Source organism: Phoenix dactylifera, chromosome 3 (assembly GCF_009389715.1).
Source record: "Phoenix dactylifera cultivar Barhee BC4 chromosome 3, palm_55x_up_171113_PBpolish2nd_filt_p, whole genome shotgun sequence".
Taxonomy (NCBI): Eukaryota; Viridiplantae; Streptophyta; class Magnoliopsida; order Arecales; family Arecaceae; genus Phoenix; species Phoenix dactylifera.
This window is the reverse complement of record NC_052394.1, coordinates 2,754,224-2,773,982: the sequence shown is the minus strand read 5'-3', so window position 1 is coordinate 2,773,982 and position 19,759 is coordinate 2,754,224. Positions and strand designations below refer to the sequence as shown.

The 19,759-nt window shown below is 39.3% G+C and overlaps 2 protein-coding genes across 12 annotated transcripts; one reads left to right on the top strand and one right to left on the bottom strand.

Annotated features, from left to right (window-relative positions):
* Positions 1 to 5,433: 5,433 nt before the first annotated feature.
* Positions 5,434 to 9,265, bottom strand: LOC103708797 (beta-1,4-xylosyltransferase IRX9-like). Its single transcript, XM_008793886.4, has 3 exons — positions 8,271 to 9,265; positions 7,064 to 7,343; positions 5,434 to 5,986 (listed from the first exon to the last, which is right to left on the bottom strand). Exons 1-3 carry the CDS (start codon positions 8,900 to 8,902, stop codon positions 5,837 to 5,839), a joined length of 1,062 nt encoding a protein of 353 aa, XP_008792108.2. The 5' UTR covers positions 8,903 to 9,265; the 3' UTR covers positions 5,434 to 5,836.
* A 4,128-nt stretch (positions 9,266 to 13,393) lies between these two features.
* LOC103708805 lies at positions 13,394 to 18,036 on the top strand. 11 transcript variants are annotated; one of them, XR_001879563.3, is made up of 4 exons: positions 13,397 to 14,146; positions 15,641 to 16,052; positions 16,561 to 16,678; positions 17,286 to 18,036. XR_001879563.3 is itself a non-coding variant. In XM_026805787.2 (2 exons), the coding sequence occupies exons 1-2, from the start codon at positions 13,647 to 13,649 to the stop codon at positions 14,604 to 14,606; spliced, it is 519 nt and encodes a 172-aa protein (XP_026661588.2). In that variant the 5' UTR covers positions 13,402 to 13,646; the 3' UTR covers positions 14,607 to 15,631. The 11 variants fall into 11 exon arrangements, 1 of the variants encoding a protein (XP_026661588.2); XR_001879562.3 differs by having other exon boundaries at positions 16,553 to 16,678; XR_005510915.1 differs by having other exon boundaries at positions 13,394 to 14,146; positions 15,641 to 17,198.
* The last annotated feature ends 1,723 nt before the right edge of the window (positions 18,037 to 19,759 follow it).

Below are 19,759 nucleotides of genomic sequence, written 5' to 3'. Positions count from 1 at the left end.
TAATTAATGCATTGGATCGTTCTGCTCTCTTAATCACTACTAGTTTGCGATGATACATTGATGATACCCAATAACTCTGTCTCCGCGGATCCAGTAACCCCTCACTTACTTCTCAGGGACTATATTTGGGCGACGTGTCGGAAGGCGGTTGATCGTTGATAGATTAAGCCAAGGGCGGCCGAGGTACCGAACGCTAGCGGTGATCGCATTAATGGTCACCGCGTCAGTACTAATCCCGTGATTGCGAGCTTATTTATTTCCGTGTTTCAGGTATCTTGTGGGCTGGTGATGCTGTTTCCATTTTCCCATCAGAGCCGTACATAGAAAGTTGATGATGCTGTTTTTTTATAAAAAAAAGGGAACGTTTTGCTGGCAGAAGACTTGTTATATAATTATTCTTCGTTTTAGGGGAATGGTTTGGGTGGCTTTAAAGTGTAATATTGAGGGTGGGTGCGAAATTGATCTGGAAATTTTTATTTTTTTTCTGAAAAATAAGTACTTTATTTTTTGGATGCAGATTCTTGGTTACATGTCAATTTGTTGAAATGGATGTTAATGGATGAAAATGATATCAGATGGCTCCCCATGGAGAGAGTCACATCTCATTCCTTTAGCTATTTAGTCCTTAAGAGTATTGGTTCTATGTATAACAGGTAAGACCTATCTATAGAGTTATTGTTTAGTTGTAACAACTCTAACTCTATCCTTGTTTTAGTGTATTTGTTCAGCTCAGTTAGCTAGGATTATGATTACTTTTCAAGTATATATTTATCTCCTTGTAATCACCTTGTGTGTGTTTAATAAAGCATTATCTCTTCCACTTCTATATGGTATCAGAGGGTTCTTAGTTCTCACAAACAGCTAAAAATCCTCTTACTTCCCCTCATGGCAGATTCTAATTCCTCCACCACCCTCATTGTGCACATCCCTATTTCTTCCAATTCCACCACACTTCTGATAGGTAGCCGTGAATGCATCCTCTCAGCTCCCCCTCAAAACTCTCTTCCACTTTTATACTATGTTCCTTCTTTGGTTGCACTTAAATTTCCACACTTGCCATGCCCTGTAATTTGAGTTTAATATACAGCACCATTTGCATCTGTGATAACCACTAAATATTACAATTGTTTTATAATATTTCCTTCGCAATGTTAAAGATGCTTCCTAGGTATTCACAATCTTTAGATCTTCCTGAAATCTTCACTCCCAACTTTATCTTTTGGTTTGGTTTTAGTTAATAGTTATGATATTCACTAATGGCTGTTGGCCTATAACTGTCACATTGGTAACATGTACTGATTTTCATTGATTGACATGATAATGCTGTGACGTTATGGTATCGACGGTGATTGCCATTTATATTTTACTAACTTAAGATTTTAAGTTTTATTATCTATTCTGAAATTAATAAAGTTAATGATAAATAAAGTTTTTACTACTTAGTGGTTAGCTGTTTGGGTCGTGTAGGACTACGATTTAGAGTAGAATGTTGTGTCTGAAATCCTGGTTCATGGCTATGCTCCGATCTGAAATAGCAAAAAAAAAAAAAATGTTCTTTTGCCGGAGTGTGTTTAGCGGGGATCCTTTAATACATAAGTCAAAATAATACTTGGAAATAAAGAAGGTTCTCAGTGGTATGTCAGGATATCAGAGCACCTACTTGGAAGGTCCTTTGGAGAATGGATTGTATAGGCGAAGACGAGTGCTTGTTGCCCAGAAATGGCGTATGGGTCGGCCAGCAGCATTAGTAGGCCTCTACACGTTCCAAGAATCAGGCGCAGGCATTCCGCATGCAGATTACGTCCTGCCCGTTTCACTAGTGTAATTTTAGAAACCGCAAGGGATTATGGTCCGAGTATCACCGGCTGTAAAGAAACATTTGAAATTCAAAACTGCCTGCGCCCTTCTAGACTCGCCATGTGACGAGCTTTGGTTCTCAATTCAAAAGCTTCGTGGGGGCTTTGGTTGGCCGGCCTTTCATGTGAGTTGTGGTCGGTTCCGAGGCACATCGCTATTATTTCTACCATAACAAGTATGGAACTTCACAAATTAATTTGAAGGACAGAATATGCAAATAAATAATTGCTGTTACTGAAACCATACAAACCTCCGAATACTGTAATAGATTCATCCATAAATTCCAAAGTTTGCAAGGGCGTCCTCTATGAAAATGACCAGCCAAAGATTACCTCCGTTTTTTATTTTAGAAAAATACTTCGTGACTCCTCGATTAGATCAGAGTTGGATTCTTATCAGCTGTGGCTGTTCGAATTTTATTATTTAGTACGATGAGGAGAAGAGGTTGGGTTAGGTGGGTATTATGATAAGGGTGTGAGTTGTGGTGGGCTCGCTCGTCACCCAGGCTGTCCTCCCCTTGAGATCCTCATCATTGCCGTTCTCTTTTCCATTTTTTTTTTCTACTGCTTCTGTTTGCATGTGTAACAAGAGCTCCTCATTTGATCCATAAAGACTGCGACCAGGTTTGAATCTCGCCAAATAAGTCTCCACTTGGAAGAACGAAATTGTTGTGGGCTCGGCTTAGGATTGAACAGCACTGGGCGCACCATCTTAGTTTCCACTGTACAACTTCTTTCTACTTCAGAACACAAAGGGGAATGACATCCTTTAGAATTGAATCCTGAGTTGAGATTTATGTTTATTTTATCACCATCTCTTGAGAATTAAATGTTTCCCTTCAACGCAGAAGCACCTGGTGAGTGTTCAACAATGTCCTTCACAGCTTAAACAGTTTATTCATGGTCTGTCGGTGCTCTGAAACAATCTTTAAAAACTCATTTAGTCCGTAAAAAAAATTTAAGTACCGCAATATTTTTTCTAAAAAGCTATATATATATATAATGTCTGAAAAAATAGTTTTTACATATTTTGTTAGCAATAAAAAAATGACACATTTCAAAATAGTCTGTTGATGTTTAGCTAAACATCTATTTTTTAAAAAAAATATATAAAATATCTACTGTGCTTTTAATAAATAAAAAAGTAGTACTTAATTTTATTTAAAAACTTAAAGGCACTTTTAGAATAAAAAATTACTCCAGTTCTATGTAGGTTTTGGTTTTTCTTTTTATGAGAATCTTATTTTTATGGAAAAACTACTTTCTCATCTTCCTTCTTGGTTGATCAATGATCACACTTTCTCCCATCCTTTTCCTATGACCAAAACGAGTCCTAAACAAGATCATGAGATGGCCTGCCAGGCGAATAGGAGAGAAATTTTTTTTTGTTGGTAAATCAAAAAAATATACCATTGTAGTATAAATAAATCCATCAAATTTAAAATATAAAATATTTAAAAATTAAATTGGTAAACGGGTTGTGGAATCCTATAATATAGTTTCAGTATGCTTGGCTGCATAAAATGCCATGCGAAAGATTTTTTTTAGGAGCTGGAATGCGCAAGGAGCCAAATACGAACTCCAGCCATGATAGACTACCACAAAAGCTGATAATTAATCAAGATGATGTGATGTTCTATCCGGGTGAAAACCTGACAATATGCTAATGTCGTAGTATGTCATGGAAGCAAGACCAAAGCTTTTTATGCGACGCATCAAATTGGAGGTTGTAATGTGGGTTGAAAGCAGTATTGGACGGCTGAAGGACGTCTTGCCCTTGACCAAGGCCTGAATTCAGCTCGCACTTTAAACTTGAAGCCTGGCCCATCTGAGAAAGACCTATCTTGATGGGGCTCAGGCCTCGGATGACTCAGAGTGCATTATGATCCTTCTCTGCCATGACTCTACGGGACGTTCAAGTACACTCTTAACTTTAATTGGGGAAAAACCCTAGACAAAAAGCTAGCCAGGTCCAAAAGGTTTCATCCGACCGTTTTCATGGAAATGGATGCGCCGCCAGTCCTTTTGGAAATAATATAGATCTTTTCCTTATTTCTTCCCATATCAGTAAAATGGTCTTTTTTATATATATATATATATATATATATATATATATATATATATATATATATATATATATATATATTGACTCGATTCAGGATCGCCCGAGTGGTGGTGGAGGGGTGCACCTCCTGTATCGAAATATTTGGACTATAGTGAACGATATTTATGGCCTTTCAGACTAGGCATGTGTTTAAAAAGGCTAATGCAGCTACGGATTAAATGACTTCTTATGTGTCTTGTCACTCTAGGAGTATTCTATTAGTCGGAGAAGAAAAGTTACTTAGAGCACTTCGAGACTTGTTATTTTTTAATTTTATACTACGCCGGTTTAAAAAAAAAAATCTTTTCCTCATTTCTTCTAACCATAGTCCGTTCTTTTCTCACCTAAAAGATGAAAATAGCATTTGCCATGGAGTGGAAATATCGTTTAGGTGGTCAGTAGATTTTTACGCTTGAAGCATACCACAGTAAAAGCCATTTATTAGTTGGAGTTGATTTAATCGAAAAGAAAAAAAATCTTTCAACATAATTAATTAATATTTTTTTAAAAAAATTAAAAAATAATAAAATTGATAAAGATAGAATCTATATTTTTTATTAATAATTAATAAAATTAAGTTACAAAATCTTTATTTATAGTATAAATTTTACTTTTATATAATTAGAATTTGAGTTCTCTTTTACTTAAAAAAGATTATAGTTTTTTTGAAATAGATATGAGTGATGAAAAATTATTACGAAAAGCTGAAATCCTATGAAAAATAGATTTTAAATTCTATATTGATTTTATTTTTAGTTATGATATTTAATTTTTTTCAATTAAAAGATATATTCAATCAAAAAAAAAATTCTCTAATTGGCCCATTTTAGGACATAAGCAATAGAACTTGCCCTTGGTCGCCGTTCGGTGCTGTGTAACCTTATAGGATGATGCCATATTGTTTCTAAGAAAAAAAACTGCCATAATTGGATACTATACTGACAAGAGTTCGATACTTGATTTAACTTCTAGATATGATGGATCTCCCTTCTGAACACTGTTTAGTCTTTTCTTAGCGGCGAGAATGGTCAGCACGAAATTTGATAATTCTCCTGAACTATGAACCGGTCTCACAATGAAAGAAATTTCTTCAAAATTTTCAAAGTTTATTTAAAATAGTCAACCTTTTTTTTCTTTCCTTCTTCGGCTCCTTCAGACAACTACTCAATCCATTACCTCAGAGTCCAAAGCTTATTATTTTTTCAGCCATTCAGACAGCAAATCATCAATTCATCCTAAATGGATGCCATTTTTGAACGCAGAATTTGGGGAGTGGGATATTGCAGTTTTGCTTCATCTTATTCGGATATGAACTATTTGAGTTATGCAAATGTAGAGTAGGATTCACGATAATGAGAACAGAAGAGAAAGCAATCCTTTGTTTTTTTTCCGTGCCATCAACAGGTACGTTCCAGCACGCAATGAGACAAGGATTGAAAGCCCACATAATATCTCTGGAGTCCAACAGAAGCATGCTGTAAAAGAATGTCTTCTTCATTCATATTCCAGTGTTTAAAAGGTAAATTTGATGGACATATAGTAAATGCTTCGATTGCAAACACCGCAACCCAAACTTCTTCCATTTCTTATTGAGCTGGGGCTCTTAGGAAAAACGCTAGCACTCTGCTGTTTTTAGTATAGCTTTGTTTGCTTCTTGACAGGAGAGCAGGAACTAACCACTCCATTATAATATAAAGAGCAGCAATCAGAGTGAAAAGAATGCGGAAGAACAATAATAAATAATATTGCTTGGGAGATGGCGGATTCCCCACAAAAAGAAAACAAAAAGAAATCAGAGATTTAGCAACAATTTTTTCTCTACAATACAACCCTTCTTTGGATCCTCTATTCTTCTCTCTTTTTCTTTCGTTTTTTATTACCTCTTGTTTTGTTTTTGGTGGAACGGGAGAGGAATGACTCTTGGTACGTGGAGGTGCCACAGCATGATCTTGGAGCTGTTAGGAGGAATACATTTCAGCTTGGTCTCATCCTCTAGGATCACCTCTTGGACAAATTTGAAGGAGTCCTGAAAAATATATAAGCGGTCAGCAACACAAGATGGTGGGTGGGTGGGAGGATCTTCTCAGTGGACTTGCCACCACCAGCCAAGTCCCTTGGTTAAGGCCATATTGGCAGTCCTAATCAATCGTCCCTTTCCCAAGTACTTGGCCGTATGGAGTGAGTTGGATGGTGTTGATTCAAGAAAAGAATGATGGAATTAGTTAATAGCTCGCTTGAGCTATGAATTAGCTAGAGTGCTATCGGATCTTTACTCGAATCCAATCAAATTGGACGGTAAAAATCCTACATAAATAATCCGAATTGGTGGATGTGATCTGCTACTTCTAAATTACTTATATATTAATAATCAATGTAATTTGTAAATCCATAGCTTATGATGGTCAAAAAATTGCATAGTTTAAATAATATTCAATTATATATATATTTGATTATTTGATGCATAAATTAAAGATCTCATATTACATAACTTGTAGTGAGTAATTAGTTGAGCGGTAGTAGATTACTTAGCCAAGTCAATATGAAACCTATATTGTCCAATATATACTTAGCTGGATCCGAGTAGAAACCTACGTAAGTGTAGCCAAGTCGAATACTCTCTCTATATATATATATGTATATATAATAAGCTTCCTTCTATTACAACCAAACTCTGACTTCTAAGCCTTGTGGGGTTGCGGGGTTGCTTTCAGAAGCACTGCTGGAGTGCATTTCATATGTGTGTTGGTTAAGTCCTAATCATGGAACACGGATTAATTGGCTAGTTAGAATAAGGAAACAGAAGTCTAAAAGATATCAAAGTAGATTGACTCACGCAACCATGCAAATAATTACAAGCAGGAGATTAAGTGACAACGCACCTATTCGATTTGACAGCCTACCAATTTCCAGACTAGCTTAGGTAAGCCTGGGTATTAGGCCACCCTAACTGTACTTTTTTTTTAGTTAATTAAGAACAGGATCCCTTCAAGTAGATAATTAATTTTTAAGCAGAGACTTTAGTTTGGTTCTAGAAATCAAGCTTCTCATGTCGCCATGAACTACATTCTGCATATGATACCATAAAAAAGCATTAATGGCTGACCTGCGACGTGTCCGGCATGGAAGTCGGGCGACCCCATCTCTCGGGATCCCACAGTATCGAACTATTGAAGGCGAAGCCTGAGATGTTAATCCTTGCAGGTTTTGAGGCAATGCCCACAGTGCCCGGATCAGCACTGGTTCTATCATTTGTGGTGCCAATGCCATAGCTGAGGTCTCCCACAGGCCATCCCACAACCTTTGATGATCTGCAAGAAGGCCCTTCCACCACCACCCTCTTCCTGTTTGCCGACACCATCGCCACTGGCCATGTCCCAAAAAGCCTGCATTTTGTCCAACCAAAACATCGATCGTGTTATTTATCATTATTTCAGGAAGATAATGACAAAACAGTGGTGTTAGTCTGAATAGCACTTTGGAATCTAAGCAGCGGACAAGTTTGCAGGACCTCGCAGGGTCATTTAAAATTCTACCGTTATGATAAGAGTTGAATGGGCTCCCAATTATTTTGCCGACAGAAGGGAATGTACATGGTTTCCCCTTATTAAGTTATATGGGAACTATTGAGAGCATGTGAGACATCCTTAGAAAGAAAACAACAAGAGTTTGGTCAGAGGTTGGCTGGAAGGACCCGTTAAAACAAAGACGTGTTGGAAGGCTACTCCCTCTCATGGTATTTGGACTTGAAGGTCAGATGTTAGAACTTGGATTGATCTCCCACAGTACTGATGATAAGACTTTAGAAACCATGAATAGGAATAGATGAAAGAAGTGGAAAAGGAAGCATCAAAGAAAGAATAGTAGACACAGAGGTCTCATTACATAATTATCTTCTCTACATAAGTAAAGCCTTTTTTTTTTTTTTTGAGAGAGAGAGAGAGAGAGATGAAAATAAAGTTATGTTCGCATGAACTTTCCCTCTATTAGTGCGATGGAGACCGCATAACTAAAATAAATGATTAGAATCGAAAGCAACCTTCAATTCAGTTATGAGGGATGCAGAATTTTTGCGAAAAAAGGCGAAATTGGGAGAATAAACTCATATCATTTTTCTTAACTCTTTGTAAACGAAAAGATTAAAGAGAAATTTCGAATTCATGATCAATAATAAAATAGCCAAAGCTCTGCAATATCCCATTCAAAATGTCTCCTTGCGTAAAAGACACCAAAGTCTTAAGTAATTCATAAAGGAACTCAAATTGAAGTAAAAAGGCAGCAGAAAAGAAGAATTTAGGAGGAAGACGCCATACTCAATCTGTCTAATCTCCTCGAAAAGTCGGGAATCGTAGATGTTGGAGATTCCGGCGAAGTGCACAATCCCGGTGAGCCGATGGTGCTCGATGTGACCCAGCGCCACATTCCTCTGGTGATCGGCCTCTGCTTTGGCGTCGGTGAAATTCTCCTTGAAGGTCAGATGCCTGTACATGATTCCGCTCTTCCTCAGCATCTCGGCGGTCGCCGGAGCATCGTTATGGGCCTGCACGACGATCCAGAGGAGCGGCGGAGGGACCGACCTCAAGGTCTGAGCCAACCTCATCAAGAAAGCTTCCTGAAACCTGTCGCCGGACCGAGTTGTCGTGATGACAATCAGAAGATCTCGAGGAGTTGACTCCAGCGGGAGGTCTTTGCCGGTCGGGATCTTGACCAACAGGCTTCGGTTGAGGCTGGGAGGCTCGACGGGCTTCTCCAAGCCCTTGTCGGGCTCGGCTGAGATGCCCAAATTCTTTATATGCCGGTAGGAGACGAGCTGGCCGGAGAAAAGCGAGGCGGTGTTCGTGGGGGCGAAGCCGGTGAAGAAGCCCATCACGAAGCAGACGGAGAAGTGGAGCAGGGCCTTCTTCCAGAGCTGGATCCTCTTCTTGGATCGATCGAAGCTGCTCATTTTTTCCCCGAGAAGAAGACGACGAAATCAAAAAAAAAAAAAAGAAAGAAAAAATGCAAGAAGAGGAGAGAGGGATTGATGCGGAGGTTGGGGGAGGAGAGGGTGCCGGATTTTATATTTGGATGAGTTGGATGGAAGGTGAGCCGGATCGTTTTAAAAAGGCGGGAGCCAACGGCTCGATCCACTACCAATCATCAGGTGCGAGGATGCCATTGTTTTAGGTGGCTTGGCACCTTTAATTTCCGATCATCAAGTCATCACTTCAAGTTAAAGGAACGCTTCTTATTGGCCCAAAGAAGAAAGGGTTACAGGAACGCAGAGAGAGAGAGAGAGAGAGCGAGAGAGGGGCAGCCAATTTTTTGGTTGGGATTAGAACTCGCCACCAAAAGTTTCAGTAGAATTAGGCAACCTCGTTTTCTACTGTGGAAACCAAGGTCAATTTTCCATAAGCACAATGTAGTGGGATCCACTGATTTGTATTTTGTGTAGAAAAGCCGTTTGTAGTATTATGCTTAACATACCACTTGATATAAGTCCTGACCAACATGCCTCACGAGGAAGTCATGTATATTGTTTTTACTGGAGCTTAGGTCCAAACTATTTGAGGTGCGAATAGTTTCGATTTAAGTCCAAATCCAGTTCGGCGTATCTTTAAGACCCAAGTTCAACCCTAGTTATATCGATCGGTTCTCGAATTAGAATACTGAGAAATAGACTTGGTTGGGAACTCAAAAAGACTTCGCAAGTTGATTATTAGTTGAGTATTATTGGAGGTTATGGTGGTTGCGATTATCAACCCACCTTCTGGAAGATGGGTGGGTGTAGTATTGGGACACACTTATCCTTAAATTTAGCCAATGCAGATCACATGGTAGTTGGTTTACATCTTTAGGCAGGATGGGCATCATTGGCAACCAACAGTGGGAAACCTCATGTGCAAGTCTGTTTCTAGGTCAGGATCAAAACTATTCACTTGTTTTTTTTTATAATGGGATCAAATTAGACTTCTAAGTGCAAGTTTATTGCAGCTGGAACCAGTCCCACTTTGATGGCAATATGGTCTAACCTTTCAAATTGCATTCAAACTGCAGTGGTGTTAGCAATTTTGGTGCTGGACATTTCATTGCAAGAGCAACCTGTTAGGATAATTTTGTAATGACAATTTTTGGATATCATGCAAAGACATTGTGGCAGCAAACTCACAACGATGCATAATTTAGAAAACTAATGAGATAACTCGCGCAATTTGATTAATATGTTATGATACATAATTTGTTTTTTTTGGGAAGAAGAGGGAGGCAAGGCCACCCAAATTTTATTGAATGAAAAGTGATACGCCTCAGAACAGACCACAGTCGCTATGGTAGATCGACCATTCAAAGCTTACCACGAAGCTGCCGATCAACCAGTCAAAATGTTTGAGTTTTCATTTGTCATACTTTTTGTTCGTTTTACGCAGTTCCTATCGGCAAGTGACATTTTCTGCTCTTTCTACGAACCATGCGACCAACCTAGAGGTGCGTTGAGAATCCTTCGAATTTCAAATTCTCTTTTCAGCCGGCAATACCTCGGTCATGACCACAAAATATTTTCATAATTGTGTGGACGAGATGTATGAAGCATGATGTACGAGTGAGCATGATAAAAAACAGCAAATTCACACACCCGAATTTCTCGACTACAAGTGCCGAGCCTCATCTATATACATTATTCCTGAAGGACCCTTCAGGTAAGTACTCTCGTATTATCGCTCTGCCGCTCTCACAATACTTTTGCTATTCTATAAGAGTCCGTTTAACTTAGGCATTAGAGGGTTTCTGTCGGACACTCTCCAACAAGAGGACTTCTCCATCTTTGTTGTTTTGGATTAGGTATTGGAGAAAAGGTCCAAGCATGATATTCTCTTCTTGGTAACATCTCAGGAATGACCAATGTTGCAACCTATTGCCATCCGAGTATAGCAACTACCACTTCGCCATTTTGGAGACATATTGCAATCTTCGACTAACCTCTACGGTCTGAACAACCAATTATCCAAGTCCTACAGCAGCCCAGCTAGCTCGGCATTTTGGTTGGACCGATTTTTAGTGGCAATAGAAAGAGTGTACCAGAGGAAGCTGAAAAGGAGGACCTAAGTGCTTACACCAGCAATGTTCTTGACAGATCACTGGTTCCAGAAGTTCCTCATACCAGACTTAGTTAAAACCGGTTAACTGAATCAGTTGTAATAGTTTACAGCTCAACTAAATTCGATCTTGATCCCTATATAAGGGAATGTAGTAATCCCAGAAGTCTATGATGAATAGAATGAAATTCTTCTCTCTCTGAAACTTCTCTCTGAAACTTTCTCAGGCACTGTTCATTGTATCACAGAAGCTCTATATGGTATCAGAGCATGTTACTTTTCTCATAAAATTCCCACCCTCTTCCTTCCCAACTGCCGCTTGAAGCTCTCAAGAACCTGCTCTTGGAGACAGGGCAATCCGCTTTTCAATCAAGAAGTGGTTCATGTCATCTCCTTGCTGCTGTTAAATCAATGAAGAGCTGGAGCTTCACCACAATATATGTCTTCAAGTTCATTCACCCTGGAGGTAGTTCTACCAGAACTTGAAGAACAAAACGTCCCAGAATCAATGGATAATACGAGAACAAGAGATGACACAAGGGAATCTGAGGATTTCGTTATACCATCCAAACTGAAATTCTTGATCTCTCGAATAAATTCCCTTGTTCCCACCCAGCTCACCGCAGATAATTTTCTCACCTGGAAATCTCAGATCATCCGATTGTTCAAAGCGAGCAGGTACCATGATTTTCTTGACGGATCCTCATCTTCAAACTCAGGTATTTCAGCTGATCCTGAATACTGGTTGTTTCTTGATCAGTTCTTGGCATCAGCTCTACATTCAACTATCTCTCCATCAATTCTACCATTTGTCATAAATCTGGCACACACGCATCAGATCTGGTCTGTTTTAGAATGTCGGTTGAATTCAGTAACAAGATCTCATGTAATTCAATTAAAGAACGAGCTACACAGCATCAAGAAAAATGAGAAGTCTATGCAACAATACTTGAATCATGTTAGGAATATCGTTACTGCTCTTGCATCTGCCGGATCTAAGCCTGATACCGAGGATATTCTACTGCATATCCTGAACGGTCTACCTTCATCGTAAATGTAACCTAGAACACCAGTACAAAACATTATAGGAGGAGCTTAGAGAGGGAATGATGACCCCTTCTGATTGCATGACAGAGACCTGTCATTTATCAAGCTCAGCCTATTACAGATAACAGCTGATCCAAAAACAGAGTTTTAGAAAATTTCAATTAAAACCTCCTGCAGTTAAATTTTTTTTATTTAGTCCCTTGAGAAAGAAAATGGCATGCCGCATATATAGATCGCGAACGTCCGCTTGCCAGCGCCGCCGCGATGGAAAGGGTCAAAAGTCTCCTGTAAGATTTCCCCGTCAGAAGTCCAAACTTTGCGCTCGTCCATCCAGCCAGCTGGAAGCAGCTGCCTCTGCTTCAGACAAATGAGTGCTGGTTTATTGTAATAATTTTGGTCAGGCCACGCAAAACTGATTCATTATAGGTGACCATGTTTGGAGATCTTTTAAATTTTAAAACATGATTTTATCGAGTTTTTAAAAAAATCAGGGTTGATATTTTTTGTAAGTGTTTTCCTAAGCATTAATCTTTGAATTGTTATATGTGAACTTAGGAGGGCTTATTAGCATCACATTTAGTCTGTTTTGGGCAAATCAGTACACATCCAAATATTTATAGTGAATCACTGGGAATGTTTTAGAATTCAGATCAAAATCACATACACTAAAGATCAGAAATTTAGAACAAAAAAGCTAAACCACGCTCACCATCCATTAAAATAAATTGCACGTACATAGCCTTGTATATACATAGCCTTGTATACGCCTGACACAAATATAAAATCAAAATTTACCATACTAAATGGTACAATACCACACCATCAGTAAAAAGTCTTATATCATATTGATATTTTTTTTTTGGTACAACGACTGCTCATCCTATTCTGGTATAGGTGCAGCTATCAGAATCAAGAGCTACAATCTGAAATAACTGTGAAGGAAAGACGCCCGGTGTGTCTACAGGACTTTATCGATGTACTGTATAGGAGATGATACAGTCGACCGCTCAGTTCGTCTTTCGATATACATGGATTGTCTGAAAGGCACTGCAATCTCTCACCATCTGCCGAATGTCGTCGAGTAGAAAGTATCCATCCTAGTCATATTGATATTTGGTATATCTCATTACCTTATATTATATCGTATGTTGATAATATAATAGAATAATATTGGTATAGGATTCAATATTGTGACGATTAATCTTGCATAAGATAATATGGCATAAGAGGGATGTACAGCGAGTGCTACTTGTCGATACTAATTACCGTTGTTGTTCCAGTCAAACGCTAACACCGCATCCGCGTTCCACCCTGTCAAGCTCGGTGGTCCAACCACACCGGCGTCCCCAACATTCTACTACGCCGACAAAATAATAATAATAATAATAAAGTACTTGTTGTCGTCTCGTTTTCCATCCCAACCCTCCGAGATCTTTTTATTTTTTTTATGTTGTTGCGTGTGTGGCCCCTGTCCAGCTCGACACTCGCGTCGGGAGGACGCGACGGTCCCCGTCCACCTGGAATCCGGTCAAATCCCTCACCGACGATGAGCCATCCAAGAAAAAGAGAGGGATGCGGGATTCGCCAATTGATTGCAACCTGGGGTGGCCGTTCATGGCCTCGTCCAGGCCATCCCGACCTACTTCGAAAATCTGCCAACCGAAGGGGAAGCACGATCTCTGGAGACGAGCGCAAGATTATTGCGGCTTCAAAGAACCGCTTCTTGTTTATGTCATCGATAATCTGGCGCGGAACCTTCAGGTGTTCGATCCCCGGTGCAAGAGAAGCAATAAAAAACGCTGTCATGAACCACTGGTTGTTTCTACTTCTAATGACCCTTCTAAATTTGACCTATTTCTCACGAATATGGGGTTTGCGAGGGTTTCGCCACAGAAGCCCCCAAGTGGGTTGTCAAACATACCACTTTCTAATGTCAAGCGGTTGCGGTTCGCACTTCCAGCTGTTTCCTTGACGGAGCTGGTCGAGTTAACCTCGCAGTCGAGACGATCCTCGAAAGAGCATCTGAAAAGAAGAAACTATTCTCTGTTCAGGATTTCTTTCAGAGGCAGAAGGTATGTGGTATTAGATTTAAACTTTCTGGTAATTACTTACAGTGTCGGCATCCTTGTAGCTGTCCTAGCTGTTCTTGGTTATTGCTTAAAGTTAGTATCTTTCATACTGCTTTGACCAGCTTGTGATTAACCATATCGATTGTTAAACAAGACATTGGCACCTGTTGTTTTCTTGCTTAAGCCAATGGAGAAAGAATTCAGAGATGAAATGTATTTAAATTTGTTATTATTTTCTCGGAGGAAGAATATGATAGACCATTCTGGGAATTTATACTGCGGAGGTTAAGGAAGGCAAATTTATTAATGGGTTGGGAAACTGCTAATGATATTTATGATGAAATGGTAAAAATTGCAAGAAAAATTTTGGTGCTTGCTATTGCAATCAAATTAGTTGACCCGAGGGCCATATTCTTCTTTTTAAAATAAGTTTTGGATATGCAGGACCTGGAGTGTTTTATAAGGTTGTATATGAGAATTATGTTGAATGTGGAAATCCATTATGAAGGAAATCTTAGAAGTCGGGAATTTGGAAGGCAGGAGTTCTTTGGCCCTTCTAGAAAGCAATTTGGAGGGACTGGAGAAAGTCAAGGTTTTTATGTGGCTTGCACTACACACTGGAGAGATCTTAACAAGAAAAGGGTGGAGTAGGGGCACAGGATGTAGCCTCTGCGGAGCAAGAGAAGAAATGGTGTCACATCTCTTTGTGAAATGTCCTTTTGTTAAAGGCCTGTGGTTGCGTCTCAACATCAGAACTTGGCCTTCTGAGCTGCGAGACCTTTGGATGCTGTGGAGAAGGAAGAATCTAAAGAAGACCAATGGAAGAGCCTGGCGGTTTGCTGTCACACTGGCTTGAGAGGAATTTCCGGGTAAATCTGCAGAAGAAATCATCCATCTACTCAGTCCTTCAGAAGCCTTTAGAGACGTTTGTACATTGGGGGAATCTGTGTAATGGGAGTGTTGCTGAGAGTCATAACTCCCTGGTTGACTTGCTGAATTCTCTGTTTCTGAGATGTGCCCTTGCCTAGTTTTTTATTCCTTCATTCGGGCCCCTGTACATTCCCTACCCTTCTTGTACCTTCTTCTTCTAATTTAATAAAGTCGGGGGGAAGCTTTTCGCTCCCTCCTTTCACCTCAAAAAAAAAGAAAAAAAAAGAAGGAAAACTTAGAAGGATAAAAGTGCAAAAAATTGATCAAACTAAAACAGAATGTTGGACACCCCATCTTTTGAAGTCAGCTGACATAATGAAGTTATCCAGAAGGAAACCTTGGTTTCTAATGTCAGCTAATACTATTAATAACATATGATGCAGCTTGTTTACTACTTTACTTGATGCTCTGTAATGTCATTCAGATATAATGACCGCCTCCATGTTGCTTTGCTCAGATTTGAGAAATTTCTTGGATATCATTGACATGAACAATATACAGATTTAATTCAGAAACAGTTAGTATACTCATTGCCTGATGTTCGGTTTTGTTTGTTACCAAATTCAGGTGATTTTGCAGTAGCATGCCTTCTAAATTTTGTGACACTTGCATGATGGCATATGATTAGCTTCATACTGATGGAGCTAAGAAAATTGCTACAGGAAGGCGACTTTTTGAGGAGCTGTACTTGAAGACCTTGAAATTGCTATGAGAAGGGAAGACTACAAAGGAAGTGTGCTAGAGAATTTTTGTGCCACACTAGATAACACTAGATGAGAATTTTTGGGTGGAAACAATTTTTTTCCTTGATGGAGGAGGAGCCAACATCACTGACAAATGCTGGCCTTCCTATAAAAGAAGTTAATGATATTGCTATGATGCTTTATCTGAATGCAAATGCTGGCGGATCTATTTCTTGTAGCCATTTTTGGAATTTCATGCTGCTTCTTCCTTTGGAGCGCCTTGAAGATGATCCTCGGTATGTTAAAAGAAGTTCTCATATATAATATCTCCCATTCCATGTTGTCCCACTTCTAATCGGCCCAATTTTCAGCAAAACATTTCATTCAAACACTTTTATGTTAATATCAATTTTGTATATGAATAATAAACCATAATACAGGTAATCAATAACTTCACCAAAATTGATGCGTCTTTTTCTTTCTTTTTTCAGTCCTTTGTTTTTGTTGAATACATAGTGAGTAGGACCCACCATTTTGGAGATTCCTTTACCCGACATTCATACATACATCAATGTTTACAATCTTTGAGGTTAAGAATACTTTCACACACACGGAGAAACATACTAACGCATACAAATGCATGCATAGCTACAAAGATGTAAATGTGCTGAATTGTCCCAAACCTACCATGCTGGATTATGCATACTATCTGAACATATCCATTTTTGAACATTTATGGTTCACCTATTCTTTGGGGCCAAATGTTTGTTGATATTGTAAAGATATTTTAATCAAGCTGTGCAGGAACGTATCATATATTACACTTGACTGTTTGAAGCAGCCACAGTTGTTTCTGATTCACCACCTGTGGAAATAGCTGCTGGAGATGTTCTAACATCCGCATTGGCAGGATTCCTTGCAGGTGCACTTTCTACTTGTGTGTTGCATCCTCTTGATACCATGAAGGCAACGCTCTCTCGCTCGCTCGCTTTCTTGATTTGTGTATGTGAATTAGTTCAAGGTCCTACATACACTTCTTATTGAACCATGTGAATGTTAGCCACCTCTTAGTATGGAAAAATGATTAAAAAATAAGTCACAGAATGGACTGATCGACTAAGTTAATTATCATTTAGTTTTGAATATGGACTTCAGTCTGAGGGGCATACTAGTCATTCAACCCATGGTATGATATGTTAGTTGGTTTGAACTTGGAATAATGTTTGAAACCCTAACTGGATGGTATCATCCCTTCTGTTAAAGTTCGTCTTATTTTCTTTTCTGAATTGATATAATCTGAAAGAAAGTTGAGATGATATTTGTCTTTGTTTTTCTCTAGCACATTACCATCACCTTGCAGGTCTGGTTTTTTAACTTACGATGCATACAAGCTCGTTGTAGGATCAGTAGGTGCCATTCGCATATGGAAGGAATGATGTTAGGTTGAAATGCCTGTTGGAAGATTATACTCTTAATAAACCCTACTTAGAATTATACACTTATAATTTGTTTATTTCTTTGTGATTCAGGTGCAATATGGATCAACCAATACCGACTTCAGTTTTCTGCATACACCGTTAATGCTTTTCGTCAAAATTCTCTCTTCAAACTGGAACAGCTTTGGGTCCCTTGGCTGAGGCAGAGCAATGTTCAGTAATAACAGTGCATGATCAGAGGCAATGTGCTCCAGATGCTGTTCAACTGCTCTCCAAACCTTATTCATAGCTTCCCTATTATGGCACCAAGTAAAACAGTTGCTAGTGAAACCAAGTCCAACGAAGCAGAACTATCAACAAACTGTCAAAACTGATGAACCTTGGGAGTCACCTGAAATGGGCATCCCTCTTTCTTATCATGGGCATCCAAGATACATTAAAATCACCTGTAACACTAGTTCAAAGAGCAGCAGTAATCACTTGGAAGATCTGTTATAATTGCTGGAAGGACTTCTACTAATATACTTATGAGGATCTATGCAGGCGTGTTTAGTCCTATATCGACTATGCATTAGGTATATCTTGGATACTTACATAGGACCAAGAAATCCAAATAATATTTTTTGGCTAGTCTTTTTAGATGAAGTCTTGGGTTATTTCAAATGGTATCAGAGCAGACTCGGTCCATAATCTTTGTGGATTAGGATGACACTGCAGTATATGCCTATCGGGCTAACCATGGGCCGATCGTGTTATTTGTGATTGGATTTGTTGTATTTATGAATATATTCGCATTTATTTGAACTCTTAGTCTGGTAAGAAGATCAGGACTTAAATGAGAAGAGTATGCGAGCATCTGCGCAGGCATGTGTTTACTCCTTTATTAGCTATGCACTGAGTAGATTTTGAGAACTTATATAGAATCTAAAAATCTAAATAATATCTTCTGACTAGTTTTTTTGGATTAAATTTCAAGTTATAACAATAATAATATTAGCATTTTAAAAGGATTACATGTACTAACGCGAAACTTGCGTCCGAACTAGTCTCAGCAGTAGACGTGCTAAGACTAGTGCAAACATGGGAGACTCATTTGTACATAGTATAGCATAAAGATTTATTACCAATCTTATAGAGGATTAATTTTCTGTAGAGCCCTACGGGTGGTAATTCATATCTAAAGTTTCAAATGGTGCTGGCTCTGGAATCTGGATCCAACCTGAGGCATAAATTATTACATATTACCCCCCTACAGAACGTCGACATTATATGCAAATATAAATTTTAAGTTTCAACGAGCCCCGGCATGCAGCCTGCTAGCATTAGCTCAAACTTAAGTTATGCATCATTACAGTTAGCACAAGGGGTCCTTTTTTTATTCTTTCTTTTTTGTTAATAACACCCATGGCATTTTAATATTGGATAGGAGTTCATATTGGTAAAGCACCACGAGGTCCCGACCTCCCTCTCTCGCCGGCTCCTCCTCGTTTGGTTTATTCTTGCTCTCTCCAAAGGCTTATCATAGAAATCTTGGTTGGGTATATGAAGAGCGAATAAACCAAACAGGTCATCAGAGATGGTCACCAAGTTGGGCGGGTGTTTGTGGGCTAACCCATTGTGCTGTCTTTGCGGAAGATGTGAGCTGGGTTGGTGAAAGACATATAGAAGGGTCTTTTTTTTTTTTTTGTTAAAACAAAAGAAAAAAAAAAGGAGTGAGGAGAACCTCACCCGCGTAGCAACTCTTACTGGGCCTCCTCTCTGTTGGAGAATGTTCGATACGAGCAGACAAGTTTTACTCATACCCTCTTCGTCCGTGGGGGAACCTCACGTGTGAGTACGTCACACCAGCACCACCTAAGTAACGGCAGACCAAATAGCAACTCTATCGGGCAAACCAGATGGGGGGCATCAGGTCTCCGTATTTAATCGACGCCCGTGCGTTTCGAACCTGGGCCACTCCGGTGGAATTAAAGCTCTATTCCCACCGTGCTACCACCTCGGTGGTAATATAGAAGGGTCTTGGGTAGGCCTAAACCATACTAGGCTCGGGCTTGTTTACTAAATGATATTTATGTACACCCAACATAGAGGAACTAGGGTCGTGCTGTTCCTTGATTGGTATGCAGTATGCGCTATTCATGTGACAAAATCATATGATATCCTCATTGGTTATGCAGTATGTGCTATTCATGCGACACAATCATATGATACCCCTAAGGTATGCTTTTTCTTTGTAAAATAAAGTCCATGAACAAATTACTGTTTGTGGGAGCAGACATGAGGAAAGTCCAATATCTACTGGCTTTGCACTCAAGATCATGCAGATGGTGGGTGGCTAGGGCAGGCCTTGCATCTTTCACAAGAAAGAAGGATTCATTTTTCTCAGCTCGGATCCACCATCAGATTGCACAATGATCGCTTTGAGTCTGTGCTCTAGATGGCTAAAAGATTTTGGGTTGCTTTGAGTCCGTGCAAGGTGCAATCCAACAGTCAATGTTGCGAAAGAAGATCAATCATTCTTTGGTGCGAAAGATGCTATCCCAACCACACCCAAGTCAAATATTTTA

Excerpts from the sequence above, each read along its gene's own strand:
- LOC103708797 (XM_008793886.4), bottom strand. The coding sequence starts at position 8,902 with ATGAGCAGCTTCGATCGATCCAAGAAGAGGATCCAGCTCTGGAAGAAG. Across the intron at positions 7,344-8,270 it reads GAGGAGATTAGACAGATTGA|GCTTTTTGGGACATGGCCAG; the intron begins GTATGGCGTCTT and ends GACAAAATGCAG. Across the intron at positions 5,987-7,063 it reads CCATGCCGGACACGTCGCAG|GACTCCTTCAAATTTGTCCA; the intron begins GTCAGCCATTAA and ends TATATTTTTCAG.
- LOC103708805 (XM_026805787.2), top strand. The coding sequence starts at position 13,647 with ATGCGGGATTCGCCAATTGATTGCAACCTGGGGTGGCCGTTCATGGCC.